This window comes from Babylonia areolata, chromosome 1 (genome assembly GCF_041734735.1).
Source record: "Babylonia areolata isolate BAREFJ2019XMU chromosome 1, ASM4173473v1, whole genome shotgun sequence".
NCBI classification, from domain to species: domain Eukaryota; kingdom Metazoa; phylum Mollusca; class Gastropoda; order Neogastropoda; family Buccinidae; genus Babylonia; species Babylonia areolata.
The window spans coordinates 96203188-96224194 of NC_134876.1; the positions used below are offsets into that span (position 1 = coordinate 96203188).

Consider the following 21007-nt stretch of genomic DNA (forward strand, 5'->3'; position numbering starts at 1 on the left):
TTTTCCCCCATTTGTATTATCCCCCCTTTTGTTTCTTCTTTTTAAATCATCTTTGCTCTTCCTTTGTGGCCGTCATTCTGTTATTGTCATGTTTCCAGGTTTCTCTATGACTCAAAAGAGTTAATGTGAATAAACAAACTCTGAAAATCTTCTTGGGTGGTGAATTGCCAGAAAGGATTTGTGTTGCTCTGAGTGATCTTCATGTGGCACTGTGAAACAAGACTGGCATTAGCTTTTCAACAGTACCGACTGTGTTCTTTGAGTGTGTTGTGTGTGTTGGCTTTTCAACAGTACCGACTGTGTTGTGTGTGTTGGCTTTTCAACAGTACCGACTGTGTTGTGTGTGTTGGCTTTTCAACAGTAACGACTGTGTTCTTTGTGTGTTGTGTGTTAGCTTTTCAACAGTACAGACTGTGTTATTTGTGTGTGTTGTGTGTTAGCTTTTCAACAGTACAGACTGTGTTCTTTGTGTGGTGTGTGTTAGCTTTTCAACAGTACAGACTGTGTTCTTTGTGTTGTGTGTTGTGTGTTAGCTTTTCAACAGTACAGACTGTGTTCTTTGTGTGGTGTGTGTTAGCTTTTCAACAGTACAGACTGTGTTCTTTGTGTGTGTTGTGTGTTGGCTTTTCAACAGTACAGACTGTGTTGTGGGTGTTAGCTTTTCAACAGTACAGACTGTGTTCTTTGTGTGTTGTGTGTTGGCTTTTGAACAGTACAGACTGTGTTATTTGTGTGTGTTGTGTGTTAGCTTTTCAACAGTACAGACTGTGTTCTTTGTGTTGTGTGTTAGCTTTTCAACAGTACAGACTGTGTTCTTTGTGTTGTGTGTTAGCTTTTCAACAGTACAGACTGTGTTCTTTGTGTTGTGTGTTGTGTGTTAGCTTTTCAACAGTACAGACTGTGTTCTTTGTGTTGTGTGTTAGCTTTTCAACAGTACCGACTGTTCTGTGTGTTGTGTGTTAGCTTTTCAACAGCAGACTGTGTTCTGCGTGTGGTGTGTTAGCTTTTCAACAGTACAGATTGTGTTCTTTGAGTGTGTTGTGTGTGAGCTTTTCAACAGTACAGATGGTGTCCTTTGTGTGGTGTGTGTTGAAGTGTGTTAGCTTTACAATTAAATCTGTGTACCTGGATGGGCTTCATAGCTCTTTAGAGTTCATTTGTTTGAATCCTCTGCCACACTGGTTGGGATGGCTCTGTCTGTCTGTCTGTCTGTCTGTCTGTATATCTATCTAGGGGGAGAGAGGTAGGGGTGGGGGGAGAATCCTTCCACAACCCCATACATGTTGGCACACATGCAGCACAACCACACATACACATCCTCACAATACCACTGATAGTGAAAAGATGCTAAACAAAAGAACATCCACACAAATCCCCATTTTCATGACAATGAATTATTTATTTTTTTAAAAAGAAAAAAAAAAGAAATCACACAATGAAATAAAACCTTGGAATGACCATGATTACTGGCAGACAGCCATTAATTACCAGACAATGACGAAAATGACACAGCAGTTTAGTTAATGGACATGCTGAAACAGTTAATGATTTCATTGTAACGATCTTGATAAACCTTGTCAGTTATGATTCATGCACTTTGTTCACGGAAATGGAAGGTGGTCATCCAAAAGCTGTGCACCCTGTTCTGTTCAATGGACTGACTGAAGCCCTCTCATGCACAAAACATGTGACAATGATGGCCGCTGATCAATCATGTTCCCCTCAATGGACTGAATGAAGCAAGAATGGACACATTCTCATGCACGTAACATGTGACAATGATGGCTGCTGATCAGTCATGTTCCCCTCAATGGACTGAATGAAGCAAGAATGGACACATTCTCATGCACGTAACATGTGACAATGATGGCTACTGATCAATCGTTTTCATTTCAATTCCAACAAACATTTTCTTTCTTTAGTAAAAAAAAAAGAAATTCCTCCTCAACGTTGTACAAGTCTGGTTTGTTGGAGTTTTTTGTTGATTTTTTTTTCAAAATGCAAGGTGGAGTCTTCTGTAACCTGGGAAAACGTTGCTAAAGTCTGAGGGTAAAACATAGCAAGGGTGCCACCAACTGGCAGTGGGCGGACAGAACAGTCACCAAATCTGACAAGCAGAATGCATGAAAATGCAAGTGTTGGTTGAACGCACTGGGTTGGAAAGATCAGAAGTTGATATGAACGTGGACAAACATTCATTCGTTGCATTATTCCCAGGTGTTTTTAAGGCCAAGTGATATACAAATTGAACAGCATGTACTTTACCAAAACTGAAGGTAACTGATTTTCACAGGGTAAAGAACTTGTGACTCAAGCTTTACTTCCACAAATAGCACACACACACATATACTGAAGCATCATATTCATAAATAAAACATACACTTTGAATTCATCAATTAAATAATATTTTTCTACAACACGCAATGCAGTGAAATCTAGTCATTCTGGTTGCTAGTCTGAAAATCTGGGTTTGAAACATGTCAAGGTAATCAAACATTTTTTTTTTTTCTCATACAAAAATATATATACAATTTTGAATGTTTTTCTTATATGAAAATGAAACTTTAGAAAAAGACAGAAAGTGTTACTGTTTAACGACTGCATAGATGAAAATACTGATCAGAATTCTTTTTACTGGTATCAGATGACATTGTCAGCACTTGGTGAAATGCTTGTCAAGAATAAGAGCTCAATGACCATCAGCTCACACACATTCTTCACTCACAAAAGCCACAAAGTTCTTTTCATTTTTTCAGGGTATCAAAATCTAGCTAGTTTTATGTAAGGTTTGACGGTTTTCCATTTTGATCAACAGGTTATGAAGAAACAGCACACCGGCTCACATATATCCATTTGTATGTGATCCAAAATACTTTCACCTTACAGCACCTCAACATTTTGATAGCAGCTAACACTGTGTACAGTCCCAAGGAGACAGTTTGCCATACTTTGTGACTGGACAGTGTCCGACTCTTGTGTCATAAAAAAAACCTCCATTTGAGGTTTATGACCACTGACATGGTGCACTAAAACACCCTTCCTCAAATGTTAAGAGAAAACGAGGAGTGGGAAAGAGAAAGACGCTGGAGAGAGAGAAACAGAGAGAGAAAGACGATGGAAAGAGACAGACACTAGAGTGAGAAACAGACAGAGGGAGAATGAAAATCAGACAGAGAAAGACAGAGAGAAACAGAAAGACATTAGAGAGAGAAGCAGAGGGAGAAAGAGAATCAGACAGACAGAAAGACAGAAACAGAGAGAGGTGTGTGGAGGGTTGGGTTGTCTGAATTACATTTTTGCTCTCTCTCTCTCACACACACACACAAGCGCGCACCCACAGCACCTACGCCAAAACATGTTTGTCACTGCCAACAGGGTCACTAGTCCTCAGGACATTCCCACACCCATGCTAAACATGTCACTGCCAACAGTCCTCATGACATTCCCACACCCATGCTAAACATGTTTGTCACTGTCAAAAGTCATGACATTCCCACACCCATGCTAAACATGTCACTGCCAACAGTCATCACGACATTACCACACCCATGCTAAACATGTTTGTCACTGTCAAAAGTCGTCATGACATTCCCACACCCATGCTAAACATGTCACTGCCAACAGTCCTCATGACATTCCCACACCCATGCTAAACATGTTTGTCACTGTCAAAAGTCGTCATGACATTCCCACACCCATGCTAAACATGTCACTGCCAACAGTCGTCACATTACCACACCCATGCTAAACATGTTTGTCACTGTCAAAAGTCGTCATGACATTCCCACACCCATGCTAAACATGTTTGTCACTGCCAACAGTCATCACGACATTCCCACACCCATGCTAAACATGTTTGTCACTGCCAACAATCCTCACGACATTCTCACACCCATGTTAAACATGTTTGTCACTGCCAACAGTCCTCAGGACATTCCCACACCCATGCTAAACATGTTTGTCACTGCCAACAGTCCTCATGACATTCCCACACCCATGCTAAACATGTTTGTCACTGCCAACAGTCCTCATGACATTCACACCCATGCTAAACATGTTTGTCACTGCCAACAATCCTCACGACATTCTCACACCCATGTTAAACATGTTTGTCACTGCCAACAGTCCTCAGGACATTCCCACACCCATGCTAAACATGTTTGTCACTGCCAACAGTCCTCATGACATTCCCACACCCATGCTAAACATGTTTGTCACTGCCAACAGTCCTCATGACATTCACACCCATGCTAAACATGTTTGTCACTGCCAACAATCCTCACGACATTCTCACACCCATGCTAAACATGTTTGTCACTGCCAACAGTCCTCACGACATTCCCACACCCATGCTAAACATATTTGTCACTGCCAACAGGGTAACTGGTCCTCAGGATATTCACACATACTGGATATGATCTCAACTGACAAAGTTCTACCAGTTGTTCATTTTTTGCCAATGCAAGTTTTCAAAACACTTATTTTCAAAACTGTATTGATTAACCAGACTGTTTAGGATGGTAGCTTGAAAAGTATATCAAACAATTTGAAATCTCACATAAAATCATAGACTGTCATGAAATCATCTTTGAGACAATGTACAAAAAACAACAAAGTTAAGAGGATATTATTTATGTTGTTTTCCCAATAGCTTTTCACAAGCTGGTCATTTTATTGTAGCAACCCAACTTGAATAGCCATGATTTTCATGAACAAAACAAATCATGTCTATAAAATCATGTGTATGCTTCTCAAGTCTTTTTTTTTCCTACAAGAAACATTTCTGGGAATCTTATCAAAAGGAGGAGTTTGTATTATACTCCATGTTTGGTGATACATATACTTACCATGTCAAACTGATGCAAACTAGGCCTATCGGTTTGCTCTGCTTGGCCAAATTTCCCGCGGCTAACAGTGAAAAGACGCCCCTTCTTGCCCGGTCCGCTCTTAGCCAATCAAAGGCCTCTAAAAGCTATAAGCGCTGAATCATTCCGTCAAAACAATTTTACTAAGTCACATGAAGCAAGGCATTTTGTGTGCGTATGTTTGCATGTGCTTGTTTAAACATGAACCAGCAGGCAATCAAAGCAAATACCTAAAATTGTTTTTGTAAAAAAAGGGAAGTTTGGAAAGAAAATAATCTTGCCTCGCATTACTCACAAACACTGATTTGAACAATCAATGGAAATCAAGGATTCTTTTCACCTGAAAAATCCTCTAAAACAGACTCAATAGTGTAAACGAAAAATATAAAGACTCAACAGTGGAAAGCAGCATGGAGATATATATATATATATATATATATATATAGAGAGAGAGAGAGAGAGAGAGAGAGACAGAGACAGAGAGAGAGAACAAGAACAAGAACAAAAACAAAATTTTATTCCATAGGCCTCCAGCCCCTAGAAACAAAAAGAACAACGTAGAATGCCTATCAAAGAAAAATGAAAACATGAACAAGCCATGCATGCAAGAAAGTGGAATTTCCTAAACCTACAGATTTTCAGTTATTTTCACAACTGACAGCCAGTACAGAGGGCATTACTTATCTATATCACCTACGAAATTGTTTCGAATTTTCAATGCATAAAAGATATAAATTCCTAGGTTCCTAGGAGGGGGAAGGGGGTGGGGGTGGGGGGACACTTCATGATCTACAATCATCCTCTGCATTTTCCATGGAAATTATACGTTAGGTGTTAAACTGATGAAGAAATATATGTTGGATGCTAAACAGTTGAGGAAATAGGTGTTAACAGATGAGGAATGCTGTGTCACCGTGTCATCCATTCACTTGTCAAACATGCCTACCATCTAAGTCTTGCAGAAAACAACCAATGAGACAAAATGGAAACATGGATGTATGTCTGATGGTGACAGTCACTAAAAAAATGTCATATGATCATCATGTGCACAAGTCATCTCAACTGGATGGAAAATGAAATGACATGACAAAAGCAACACAACCAAATGTGTGTGGTGAAGAAACATGTCACATTCTTCAGACAGTGCAGCATTTCACTTGGCTCCACTTCAAACCATGTCCACTGAACTGAAATCATTCCGGGAGGGATCAGCATTGTATAATGTATAATCATAATATGTACACAGGCATCAATGATTCCAGTTTGTTAGTTTGAACGTTGAAATAGCACATTGGTGATTTGAGGACAATAGAAAATCTGATATTTCTGTGACAGGCAATGACCAGTCCCTTTTCACACGTCCCACAGCCCCCCTCCCTCACCCAACCCATGGCCCCCATCAGTCATCCTTCACCCCACCCCCCACATCCTCCCACCCAAGCCCCCTCCTGTCACTTGCTTTACCATCCACCCTCACTCTCTCCTCAACACTTCACACATCTCTGGCCTTGCATCTCTCTCCCTCTCTCTCTCTCTCTCTCACACACACACATGTATATCATCATTTCTGCCTGTACCACCATACTTGCAATATATGCATCATTTGCTTGACCACCCATTGCTACTGCTCGCTTACAAGTCTTGTTGGACATGAAAGAAAGTAGAAAATAGCCATGGAAATGAAAAGAAGGGTTATAAATATAATCTGTTGTATGCATAGAACAACCTGTCTTTGTGTCCTTTTTAAAAATCCTTTTTTTTTCTTTTTTTTTTTTGTTTGGAATGCGTCATTCATATGTTAACATGCCACTGGACAATGCAAAACATCAACCGTAAACAAGCCTCGTCTTTCACTCAGTATAAATTACCACGCATTATTTACAATTCTCCACACAACACATCTGATACACCACGTCTTGTTTCTCCAGACCCAGCATGTGCACATTGAACAGACCATCTGTTTGTTCATTTTGAACATCGTCAACTTAAAAACAAAGTGATTGTAATGCAAAATAATAAGACAGCAAAGGGGACATGACAATGTAACACAAAAATGTCATACAAACATAGTCTGTAACAGAAACCTTCAAATCATATATAGATCTATAGATCTATCAATACAGATAGATATATTATAATTTATATATAGATACTGTACTCAGTACTGTGTATCATTAACTAAAAATAGGCGAACTAGTGGCAGATTGACAGAGACTGTCTTAACCTTGATTTTCTTCATCATTTCCAATGTTATTTGAAAGTTCCAATGTTATTTGAACCCTCAAGATTCAAAAACACAAAGGAAACTTGCCACCACAAAATGGGGCTGAAACATGAAGTACATTATGACGATGAACTACATTATGACGATGAACTACATTACCCAACAAATGCCACCTCCAAAGATGTGCACCTCAGAATAACTGAATTGCTTCCTCAGTTTTCTAAAAGACATCACTGTGAATAATCTTACTGCAAAATTAAACTGATGATGTACCTCACAAACATAAATCATATGTATCAATCAGTACCCCTGAAATAACCATAAAATTAAATCGCGCAAACATCTGTATAATTTGCATCATTCAGTACATTTCTAAAATGAGCAAATTACACTGTCACTGGTGTAGCTTTCCCTCTGCAGGCAGTGAAGGATTCTGATACAGACAATGCAGCATGGACCTTGAAGCAGGGTGAAGGAGACAAGACTTGGACGCCAGAGCCCCATGGGATCAAAACGAGCACAGATCTAAAGATCCACAACACATCAGCTGCCATCACCACAGAACCCAGGACACGCACTGTACTACCTGAGCAATGCCAGAACAACAATGACATGATACACACTACCATCAATGCGTTCAGTGCCAGAACAACAACACATCACACAACACACACTGCCATCAAATCAATGCCTTCACAAAAGGGCTCACAGTACCACTGCCAGGTTACGATACCCATGTTACGTCACGTCACATAAGCTGGTCAAAAATTACATCAACACAGCCAAACGAACAGTCACACTTTGGCTTTTCCCAATAAAACTGGGCAAATGTCACCAAGCAAGGAAATAAATTCACCAGTCAAAAGGAATTTATTTTTAAAATGAGATAAAGAAAAAGGTATCATTGCACAATTTGGAAGAAATTTTGAATGAATACTTAATATATATACCATATTCATTTTCAAAATCATATGAACAAATTACATGTGTACAAAATGCAAATCATTCTTCTTTTTTTTTCCATAAATAAAAAAAATTGATTGAAAGAAACATCTGAAATAAGACAGATCCTGGCATCTGTTGCCAGTTTAACCAGGAAATCATCGGTCTCATTTGTTCTGCTTAAGGGACAGCAGAGTAAACATTTGTGCATCAACATTTATGGACAGGTAAAAAGTTCTGCATTGTCAAAAGTGTGAGTGAGAGAGAGAGAGAGAGTATGTGTGTGTGTGTGTGTGTGTGTGTGTGTGTGTGTGTGTGTGTGTGTGTGTGTGTGTAAAATTCACATCCACAAAACATCTCAATTATTATCATTCCAAAAGGAGGAGTTTGTATTATACTCCATGTTTGGTGATTTTACTAGCTCCATACAAAGCTTTTTTACAGAAATACAATTGAAGGACTAACAATTTTTTTCCCTGTCAAAACAATTTCACTCAGTATACAAAAGTTTACTCCTTTTGCCCAAAGATGTAAACCTGTGCAGAAAACTTCAGACATGTACGCATCACAAAATCCTTCCAATTCCACTGCTAAGTCAGTAAGTGGTCATAAATAAAATTCAGACAAAATAAAACCAAGTAATATGTCAACTGGAACTGCCTTTTCATTACAAACAGTTCATCATTCTCAGCCATGAACCAGCTGGAGACATTAGAGCACATGGCATTTGTGACATATATAACTGGTGACAATTAGAACAGTTATCATTACTTCACTGTGCTGATAGTATACTGTGCTTTCCACACCTTGCCTGACCCAGTGATGTCGTCATTCTCCAGTGCCAAACGTTTGTCCTGTGGGCAAAGTACTGTGGAAGGAAGAGGAGACAGGTGAAGGGGCCAAACAGGAAACTTGACAAATTCTAGACAGTACCGCTTAAACCGACACAGCACTCGTGTTTTCACATGGTCTGTAAGCGTGCAAGCCACGCAAAGATAATGTCACACACAGTCAAATCTTTTTACATCTTGTCTATCAAATTTAAAACAAATAATAACAGTAGTTAGAAGCCAACCACCACTCTTAATCAATCATGCTTTTAAAGAACACAATACCAAACTTAAAAAAGAAAAAAGAGAAGAAAAAAAGGGAATAATTGTTAAGAATCAACTTGTAAATGAAAAATGAAACCTTAAAAAAAAGAGAAATAAAAAAATAAAGAACTTGATATGGTAAATTCAGAGACTTGATGAATATTTTGAAGCTCTGTCAGTTTTGACTTGAAATCAACAGGTCAAACTTTTTCTTTTTTCAATCCAGCTTCAGCTGCTGATTTCAATGTTTTTGTTGTGGTTTCCAAGTGAAGATTTCAACAGGACAAGTGAATTGTACTGCCAGCAGTGAGCAAAATTAGAACAATAATAAAGGGCAAGCTACACTTGATTCCTCCTTTGAATTTGTTTTTCTATCATGTTTTTTATTATCATTTTTTTCAGCTGACATGTGATAAAATTTTACTTTCCAGCCATAGTCCACAGATTGGCACAACTCCAAGCATTATTTAAAAACAATTTCTATTTCAATAGCAAGTTGAACATCGTGCCCATATTATCAATACTAATCAAAACAAGACACAAACAGCTGTATGAAGTATTCATCAAGATCCACCTTTCACATTCATCACCACTTCTACTTCCTTTTGATTAAACTTTAATGTTAACTGAAATTTGTCACATAATATTCTGCAAATGATAAACATGTGGAAACAATGTGTTTGTGTCAATAATCTTCAATTGTTCAAAGAACAACTTGTATTTGAAAGCAAAAGCAAAATATCAATCAGTCTTCGATAAATTTATCATGACAAGGTCAGCTAATGGCACTGGTTCATTCAAATTAAACAGTAGCTTCTATCATAATGAATTTCAAAGCCAGCTCATTTAGTTATCATTCGAAAGCAGGTGTTTTCATTCTAACTTTTGAACACAGTTTCAACTGTTAATTTAAAACTGAATTTGTGTATGTGTATATACACATATGCCAACACGCACATCTCTGCAGTTGTCAGCAATAACATCTTTAATTCATGCTGGCATATGATATATACCATGAGATCAGATAAGAATTTTAAAAAAAAGAAGAAAAAAAAAGAAATCTTTTAAGTTAAACTGAAACCAGAATGAAATAATCCTGACATTTTCCTTTTAATGGAAATGACAAGTTTTACAAATCTGATAAAAAAAATTAAACTCTGATTGATGAACTCAAACTGCTGATCTTTTAATCACAATTTTATTCCTTCCAGAGGAACCGAAACTGAATTGCCAAATTTTCGCATCGAAAAATAAACCAAGTTATCTCCCCTGCCCTGTCAGCTGTTTCCAAATCCAAGGCAAGGCAAAGCAACAATGGAAATCCTGTTTTCAAAATGTAGCATTTTGTGTGTCATGAAGTGTTTTAGAGTGTGTGGCAGTTTGTGTGTCATGAAGTGTTTTAAAGTGTGTGCCATCTTGTGTATCATGAAGTGTTTTAAAGTTGGTGGTATTTTGTGTGTCATGAAGTGTTTTAAAGTGTGTGGCATTGTGTGTGTCATGAAATGTTTTAAAGTGTGTGGCATTGTGTGTGTCATGAAGTGTTTTAAAGTGTGTGGCATTGTGTGTGTCATGAAATGTTTTAAAGTGTGTGGCATTGTGTGTGTCATGAAGTGTTTTAAAGTGTGTGGCATTTTGTGTGTCATGAAATGTTTTAAAGTGTGTGGCATTGTGTGTGTCATGAAGTGTTTTAAAGTGTGTGGCATTTTGTGTGTCATGAAGTGTTTTAAAGTGTGTGGCATTGTGTGTGTCATGAAGTGTTTTAAAGTGTGTGGCATTGTGTGTGTCATGAAGTGTTTTAAAGTGTGTGGCATTGTGTGTGTCATGAAGTGTTTTAAAGTTGGTGGCATTTTGTGTGTCATGAAGTGTTTTAAAGTGTGTGCCATTTTGTGTGTCATGAAGTGTTTTAAAGTTGGTGGCATTTTGTGTGTCATGAAATGTTTTAAAGTGTGTGGCATTGTGTGTGTCATGAAGTGTTTTAAAGTGTGTGGCATTGTGTGTGTCATGAAGTGTTTTAAAGTTTGTGGCATTGTGTGTGTCATGAAGTGTTTTAAAGTTGTAATTTTAACTGTACATGATTAATAGGAGTCTTGCCTTCCGATGTAGATGGATATCAACTGACATATCTGTACAGACAATAGAAATAGTTTTTACCAATGCCTCGCCACAATCAATATCATTTTACTTGAGGAAAATACTAAAATTTCAAACTTAAAACCATTTGTCTTTTTACATTGAGCTGCTAGTGATGTCTATAATTATGATTTAATGATTGCTCACATTACTTTATATGTATATTAGTTGTTATTATTGATATTACTAATTCTGTATTTTGGCATGGATTTTTTCAAGCTGTGATAAATGTACTTTAACATAACAAACTGAAACTTAAGGAATACACAGGAATGGTTGGAGGTCAATGACCAACACAAACATGCATATGTTACATGTTTGGCAATAATACCAAAGCCATACACTGTATCAGTAGACAGTACACTGTGCATTGAAAAAAAAAAAGTATTGAGTCATTGTAACATGTCTGATTTATATTAAAAAAAAATTTAAAATTCAGTACAAACTATTTCATGTCAAATACTTCTGGTCACAAAAAATCAGTCTGGAACTGGAAGTCTTATAGTTTACACTGATAGTTTTCAACACTAGTTACAGTGTAAGATAAATTTGTATAAAAAAAAGTTTGGCCACTGGTATAAGAAAATAAAACCGTGTTTCACACATGTATAGCCCCAAGGCAAGACAGTCAACACTCTTCCAGATCAATCTGTTGACATCCAATGTTTCCATGTCCTTGCATCGCAGACTGACTGTCACAATGGTGGATGAAATCAATGATAATGGCGATGCTGTACAACATGAATTTTGATGCAGGGGAAAAAAAAGGTCCATAATTTTGAATGAATCATGATGGCTGGCAGAATTGGTGGGTTGTGTATCAATATCGATCAGCCCATCAGCACTGGACTGTTCGGTTGTCCAGCTGGAAAGTGCAGGAGACAGGACACAATTTCGTTCACCAAACAAATACCACTCAGTCATTTCACTTCCTTGTTGTCTATAGATATTCCACTCTGGCCCAGCTGGTGTTTGTCTCCCACCACCATCATTCGCCATGACGGACGAGAGACAGTCCTGCGTTAGGACACTTTGGCGTGGGAGTACTGCTGTTCCTTCTTGACGATGACCGAGGTGTGTGTGGCGGTGATGGGCGGGGCTGTTAACACCATGGGTAGACAGATGTTGTTCAGCTCAGCAAAGCGCTCCAGTGCATCACATTTTGACTTCAAGGCAGACAACTCCATCTTCACCACATCGTTCTCTCTCTGTAGTCGGTCCACCTCGGCCTTCAGCTGGTGTTTCTCTGTCTCCAAACTCTCCTTCTGGGAAATGCGTTTTTCACGACAGTTGGCAGCATACCCTCTGTTTTTCAGCGTTCTGCGTCTCTGCTTCAGCTTGATCACCTCCTCACGGCTCATGCCCTTGAGGATCCGGTTGAGCTCCTTGACAGACAGAGTGAGGAGTTCATCATCGCTCATCCACTTGGGAGACCCTGCCGCCTCCGACAGTGCTCGGGCCACTGACTCCTCGTTTTTCACCTGCGACAGGAAGATCTGCAACAGGTACAACAGCACTTGTTACTGGCCATGCACAGTGCTATAATAAGATGATTACTACCACTGCAGGTGATTACTACCACTGAAACTACAACAAGGTGATTACTACCTCTGCAAGTGATGACTACCACTGCAGGTGATTACTACCACTGAAACTACAAGGTGATTATTATCACTGCAGGTGATTACTACTACCACTGCAACTACAACAAGGTGATAACAGATAAGATGGTTAAGTACCACTGCAACTACAACAGTACCAGATGATTAGTAAAACTGCAACTACAAGACTGAGATGATCAGTACAACTGCATTCTACAACAAGGTGATTTGATAATTAGTACAACTGCAACTACAACAACATTAGTACAACTGTAACTACAACAAGATGATTAGAAAATTAGTACAACTGCAACTAAAACAACGTGATTATTACAACAACAAAGTTTCTACAACAAGATGATTTGATGATTAATACAACTGCAACTATAACAAGGTGATCAGTACAACTGCAACTACAACAAGATGATTAGATGATTAGTACAAGTACAACTGTAACCATAACAAGGTGATTATTACAACAACATAGTTTTTACATTTTTCAACATGATTAGATGATTAGTACAACTGCAACTATAACAAGGTGATTAGTGCAACTGCAACTATAACAACATGATTAGATGATTAGTACAACTGCAACTACAACAAGGTGATTAGATGATTAGTACAACTACAACTATAAATATAACGAGGTGATGTGCACAACAGCAATGACAACAAGATGATTTGTATTCTGTAACTGGAAACTACAACATAATGAATAAAACAAATGCAACCAGATTTTTAGTACAATGCAACTACAAGATGATTTGTAGTATTGTACAACTGCAACCAGATATTAGTACAATGCAACTACAAGATGATTTGTACAAATGCAACCAAATTATTAGTACAATGCAACTACAAGATGATTAATTGTACAACTGTAACCAGATTATTAGTACAAACTACAATGCAACTACATGATGATTTGTACAACTGCAACCAGATTATTAGTACAATGCAACTACAAGATGATTTGTACAACTGCAACCACATTATCAGTACAATGGAACTACAAGATGATTTGTACAAATGCAACCAGATTATTAGTACAATGCAACTACAAGAGGATTTGTACAACTGCAATAATTAGTACCACTGCAAAGTTCTACAACAAGATCATTAGATGATTTTGTACAATAGCATATGCAACAATTTCAAGATTATTAGAACAACTGCTACTACAACATGATAACTACAACTGTAAATACAACAGGATTATTAGTATAACTGCAACTATAACAAGGTGATTTGTAAAACTGCAAATATACAAGATGTAGATGATTTGTTCAACTGCAAACTGCAACTACATAAAGTCTATTTGTGCAGCTGCGATTACAACACGATGGTTTATATAAAGTCGATAAAATCTGGGAGTAGGAGGAGGGAGGAGGGGAGGAAGAGAGAGAGGAGGGTGGAGACTAGAGAAAGCCAAGAAAAGGGAGACAACTGTGAAAAGATGAACACAGTAAAACCCTGAAAGTCACACACACACACACACAGATACACACAGACACACACTCAATGACACAATAGTTCTGCATAAGGTATGTTTGAAAAACCTACAGATACTTGCACTGCTGCCGTGTCAATGGTTTTTAAAAGCACATCTGTGTAGATGTGGCTGTGGGAGGATGTCTCAAAATGAGAACTGTCCACAATGAGGATACAGATAATGATATATATATATATATATATATATATATATATATATATATATATATATATATATATATATATATATATATATATATATATATGCAAAAAGGGGGTAGAGAATAGAAAAACCATCATTGTCTCTAATTCTACTAGTTATCACAGCACTAGAACTGTGCCTCAACTGATTCTACCAGTTGTTATTACAGCACTAGAACTATTTCTTTGTCACAACCTCTGGTCACTGTTCACAGTGATACTGCAACAGATGGCCCAAGAAACTTTCCCTGTTATCAAATTTATAGTCTCTGTCTACATCAGTGTGTGTGTCTGTGTGTGTGTGTGTGTGTGTGTGTGTGTGTGTGTGTGTGTGTGTGTGTGTGTGTGTGTGTGTCTGTGTGTGCATGTGCACACACACATGTGTATGACTATGTACACTTACTAAATCTGATGGTATTCACATTATTCCAACAAAAAAATTAAAACAGCAATGGAACAAGTTCTCTCGGTCCATCACAGTTCACACAAACTATTACTGTTGTAGAACCATTTCTATTTCATCATTTACTTAACAATCATTTTATTACTAGGGTAAAACCATTTCTATTTCATCATTTACTTAACAATCATTATCTCTGTTGCTGGTATAAAGTGACTGATGGGGAGGGGGGCTTCTCTGAAGACCTTGTACTGTCCAGCGCTCCCTAGAGTTTCTTATCACTATTACTAGGTTAGAACCATTTCTATTTCATCATCCACTTAACAATCATTATCTCTGTTGCTGCTATAAAGTGAAACTGTTACTTCAACATGAAAATCCACAATAAATCATAAGCACAACAGAATATACTGAAGAAATCCTGGTTCCTGGAATCACCGTGGTAAACTACATGAAGAAAAGACAGTAAAGTTATGCATGAAAAGGACAGCATCTCATACCACCACCACCCCTCACCTCAGCGGGTGTTGTTCTTTTGGTATTTTTTATATATGTGTAACATTGGTATTGTTTACTCAGTAATCTACTGACTACTCCTCCATTCCAAACAACAGTGCCGACGAGAGGTTATGAGCAAAACAGTAACTATGACTCAAATTCAAGCCCATTAATTTTTGAATTGTTGAGAAAAACAATACACAAGGGAACAAATCACAAAACTTGGGTTCTACTGTATCATGTCGAAATCCCGGATTCTGCTGGGGTCAGTGTATTGACAAAAACGTGTGAGACTTACACTTTCTCCACTCATTATTCTCGTCTGAAAGTTCCCCCTCTCTGTTATTTCACTCTATCTTCCACACAGAATATCACAAAACACTGAAGGCCGTCTTGGTGATAACTTCACTAATCAAGAAATGCAAGAGAACAGCCCAGGTCGTCCTATATTCCAGATGAGAATCTGCTGAATCATGATTTTGTCAGCAGTTTTCCAGTGCGTTCGCCGTGTGTCCCACCCCCAGCAACAGGTTGAACTTGCAAACCATTTGGGGGTAAGTCACAATACTTCAATCACTTTCTTCACTAATCAAGAATAATTATCAAAAAGATTATATACAACAATAAAAGTCGAAACAGCAAAAACAACAATGTTGTACGGGCCCTGGAAATGCACAACCCACCCCCCAATAAAAATCGATTCAGTTCCTGACCTTTCGACCCCACTAAGCCCCGCCCAAATTGTGACGTCGCAAAATACCGCGCGCGAACGTTCCCTCACACACCCAGCCGCAGCCGTGCCATCTGTTGTGAACCAAGGCCGCTCGTGTTGTGTCACGAGAGCCGCTAAAAATAGAAAGAGTACCGTTAGACAAAGAACCCCGTCGAGCCAGCGACTGGCGTAGGTCTTTTCTTTGTATTGTTGTTCTTTGGTTAGTTGCTTCCCCGTTCTCCACATACCACGCTCTCGAAGGTGGAAAATCCCAACATTGGGCTGATCTAAGAACACCGGCACTGATCTAAGGACCAGTTTAACACGTTGACCTAAGGACCAGTTTAACACAATGAACTAATGACCAGTTTAACACACACACTGGCACTTTTTCGTGTATATATATATATATATATATTTGTATTTCTTTCTATCACAACAGATTTCTCTGTGTGAAATTCGGGCTGCTCTCTCCAGGGAGACTGAGCGCGTCGCTACACTACAGCGCCACCCATTTTTTGTATTTTTTCCTGCGTGCAGTTTTAATTGTTTTTCCTATCGAAGTGGATTTTTCTACAGAATTTTGCCAGGAACAACCCTTTTGTTGCCGTGGGTTCTTTTATGTGTGCTAAGTGCATGCTGCACACGGTTTATCGTCTCATCCGAATGACTAGCGTCCACACCACCACTCAAGGTCTTGTGGAGGGGGAGAAAATATCGGCGGCTGAGCCGTGATTCGAACCAGCGCGCTCAGATTCTCTCGCTTCCTAGGCGGACGCATTACCTCTAGGCCATCACTCCACTATATATATATATGTGTGTATGTGTGTGTGTGTGTGTTATTGTATATATTTGCAGGTGGTCTGTATACTTTGTCCTGGATATATGAATGCTGTTCTTCATTTATTAAATGATTTGCAAGGACTGAAGTAGAAGAATGGTAACACACACACACACACACTGAGACAGACAAGTGGACTGGGGACATTGACAGTAGCAGAACATTTTCTTGACGTTATAACTTTCACGTCATAAATTCGTGTGAACAACACAAGAAATATGCTTATTCTATTTTCGTATGGTGGCAAAGTGAATAGTTTTTTTCCCATCCACATCTCCGCAGCAGCATTCATACACAACTACTGTCTAATTAACATTGTGATATATATATATATATATATATATATATATATATATATATATATATATATTAAAATAAAAATACCTTACTAATAATAATGAAATTAATTAATCAACTGAAAAGAACTAACCTAACGCAAATGTTCTTCAACCACTTCTAAGGCATGGGCTATTACAAACAATTAAAAGCAACAAGTATTAACTGCACACACCCAATGCACACCCCAGTAGATCGTATGCACGCCAGACTGTGGTGAAATTCATCAAGATGACTTCCAATTCAATAAAGATTCAAAGAGAAGGATTTGTTATTAAGATTTAAAAAAATAAATAAATAAATAAAAATTATTTTAAAAAAAAAACAGAGGCAAAAAAGTGAGAGCAAGAGAAAGAGAGGGTGGGGGAGACTGGAGATGGTGAGGGTGGGTGTGGGGCAAGGTGACTGACGAAAGAATCAACCTGAAGAAACAATCACAGAATGATTTGCTATCGCCGAATGTCTTGACAAAAAACACCCAGGCAGTATTCAACACGAAGAAACAATCACACAATGATTTGCTATCGCCGAATGTCTTGACACAAAACACCCAGATAGTATAATCACATTTCTGAAAATATGTGCTATTCGGGTTATTTTCGTTTCAACTGGTTTTGCCCGCTATTTCTGGGAAACAAAATGAAAGCGACACTGTGACGCTTTCGTGAAAACCAGGAATAGGAAAACCAAATTAGACCACACGAAGGCCGAATAGGCCTAGTGAATGTGCTGTGGCCTGCAAGTATCCGAGCACTGATACAGTTATTCATGGACCATCAGAGCAACACTATGACTCAGTTTCCATACGCCCTGTCCTTTGTGCTACGCACCTTGTCGACTGTGCAGCACCGCCCTGAAAAGTCCTTGACTTCACTGTACAACTGTAATCTTGCTGCTTGCCCTATTTCCCCCGTGTCATAATCTGGGACCCAGTGTCTATAGTCTTTATACCCCATTTCCTGTAAACACGATCAACTCCCATCCATACAAACAGACAAACAAACACTGAAACAGCAAGAGGAGTGGGGTTCCCAAACCAGCGTGTTCTGAGGGGAGATTCTCATCAACAGTTTGACACAGGTGCTAATTTTAGCCTGGGTCTCTGTCTCTGACAGCGATCAATAACATGGGAGAACGAATGGGGAATCTTCCAGCAAATACAACATTATGACTACTCAAATCAGTCTGAAACTATCCAGAACTGTGGCGATTATTCGACTGCTAAAACGGACTACAGACGAACTAACGACTTGTGAAGCTGATGTGAAGGAATTGCATGAGCGTTCTGATGGCCCAATCTGAAAAGCAACGTTGTTGAATCGACCGAGATCCCGTTGTGGTCATGACCAACTCGCACAGCCCCACATCTTCTGCTTAAAGTCTCTTGTCAGTCGGATTGACGCTAATCAAATACTTCACAACTTTGAACCGAACTCTGACAAAGATGAAGCCCAGCACGGCGCTATGACGACCAGTGCAGTGTCAGTGGAAAGCCTTGCTGCGCAGTTGAGCGAGCCATGGCGCGGGGTGTAAACAGAACGTAAACAAAGACACGAGTACAGACCACGCTGCGCCAAAAAACACCAATTCCTGTCCCATCCCCCACTTGTACTCACCTTTTTGCTCATATTCAGAAAGCTCGATCAGAAGTGTAGAGATGGTACGATCCGCAGCTCACAACTGTTTGGTAAATCCACAGAAACCAATCTGAAGCGGACAGCGATCAGTCGCCAAGTTTACGCGAAACCAGAAATTACGTAGTTTACGCCAGTCAGCCTTCCGAGAGTGCTTGGCGCGCTGCGTGCCACCGTGATGAGTCAGCAAGTACGTAGTGACCGCGAAAACTGATGAATCAGCTCCTAAAAGGGGTGGGAAACCCGAAATTTGTCCTTTTTCTGGAGAAGAACCATGCGGAGACAGGGTGGTGACATCCAGGCGCAGCCACGGAACCGTCTGCAGGCAGGCAGGGAAAGCGCTGCGTGCTGCACAACGTCGTCAAGTCGACTGACGCTGCGAAATCGAAACAAGGGTTCGTTTCTATATTTAACCATGACCGACCTGAAACAGTGCGCTGTATGTAACCGGACTCAGGCAGTAGGCAAGGAGCGGAATGTAAACACTGGTCGACAAGCACAGGCCACGTTGGACTGGCCACCTTTGTGGAGTCCCAATCAGTGGCTGTTGTACGTGATACAACAACAATGGTTGAATCACTGTCGTCAGGTGGACCCAACCCGGAGACGGAGCAGGAGCAAGCTGGGGCCTGACGCCGCTCACACAACCACACAGCCAGGCCTCAGAAATGAGATTGGCAACCATTGTTTGCTGTCAGTTACATTTACCTTGATTCATATCACACATAAAGCGTCCTAGTTTGTTTTCAGTTCACCAAAACAGAGCGGCGGATTATCAGATTTGTCGCACATTGTTGCACACTGTACAATGCTGAACATTCCATGGCTTGGCATTTCTGAGGAATTTCTGATTGCGTCCTTCAAAACTATGAATGAATACATGCTGGCTTTCCAGTTTACTGGTGTAAACGGGAGTGGGTAAAAGGGATGGATCAGGGTAAGTGGGTAGGGAACGTGGGAGTGCTCTTTCACCCAGGTTAGCGTGGAGATGGTTACTAAGGAACGGCTGCTGCTTACATGTTTGTGAAAGGCTGATGTGAAAGGATGGATTGAGGAGAGGAAGATGAAGAATAAAGAGAAAGAAGAGAAAAGAAACATGATCACGTCTCTCAGATTGCATACTGACTGGCGTACTTCGTTGAAATGATAGTGTGTATGTGTGTTTGTGTGTGTGTGTGCGGGGGAGAGGAGGTGGGGATGGGGTGGTGCGTGTGTGTGTGTGTGTGTGTGTGTGTGTGTGTTGGCACGGTGACTTTCAAAAAGCATGGTCTCAATAGCAAAGCTGAATACATTTTGAGAAATGGGTTCCTCATTAGACTAGTTTGCCAGCTAAATTCAGATCCAATTGTACAATCATTAGGCCTATATTTAACGGGCTGGATCGTACACTGAATAACTTGACAGAATTTATTGCCACTAGCGTAGTGTCAGTGCCCTTTTTCATGTTCATATTTCTGCCCTTGAAATACCAGCGTAGTAATTATAAGAGTGGAACAAACAGGTAACTGCGCGGATTGGAATTAGGTATGAAAATACATTTTAATTAACAGAATGTAGTGGACTGATACTGATGGAGCGTGATTCAATGAAGGTGAGGATGCAAGGCCCGCGACGAGGTCACGTCTGTCCTGTTGAAAATGAGTAACTCAGTGAACGTGCACACTTGTGTTCAAACATATGTTTATTATTCCGCAAATTGTTCCAGTTGAGTATTGTTTTGAACTGTGCATTTCACATATGTTTGAACGAAAGTATTTCAAACAAAATTATGTATTTTCTTGGTTTGATTTTGTTTTCAATCAACAAATCATGTTCTTAATGAATAAGCTTGATTTTTTTTTTCGTGTGCGTGTGTGTGCACTGTTTTGCTATGTAATGGTTGTTCCACTGTGATTAGTTTCATGTTACAATGTGATATAGTATATCGATTGCATGGTCTGCAACTGAATATTTATTGTAGATCACATGCACTGACCATTGGAGCAAAGGGACTGAAAATCATTGAACGAATATTTGAAGTGATTTAATTACTCGG

At 39.3% G+C, this 21007-nt stretch overlaps 1 protein-coding gene across 2 annotated transcripts; it reads right to left on the reverse strand.

Moving 5' to 3' along the window:
• Positions 1 to 1374: 1374 nt before the first annotated feature.
• LOC143289899 (uncharacterized) lies at positions 1375 to 19544 on the reverse strand. Of its 2 annotated transcripts, none has more exons than XM_076599137.1 (2): positions 18955 to 19544; positions 1375 to 12751 (listed from the first exon to the last, which is right to left on the reverse strand). In XM_076599137.1, the coding sequence occupies exons 1-2, from the start codon at positions 18964 to 18966 to the stop codon at positions 12278 to 12280; spliced, it is 486 nt and encodes a 161-aa protein (XP_076455252.1). In that variant the 5' UTR covers positions 18967 to 19544; the 3' UTR covers positions 1375 to 12277. The 2 variants fall into 2 exon arrangements, with proteins under 2 accessions (XP_076455252.1, XP_076455242.1); XM_076599127.1 differs by lacking the exon at positions 18955 to 19544 and adding an exon at positions 15748 to 16091.
• Positions 19545 to 21007: the final 1463 nt, after the last annotated feature.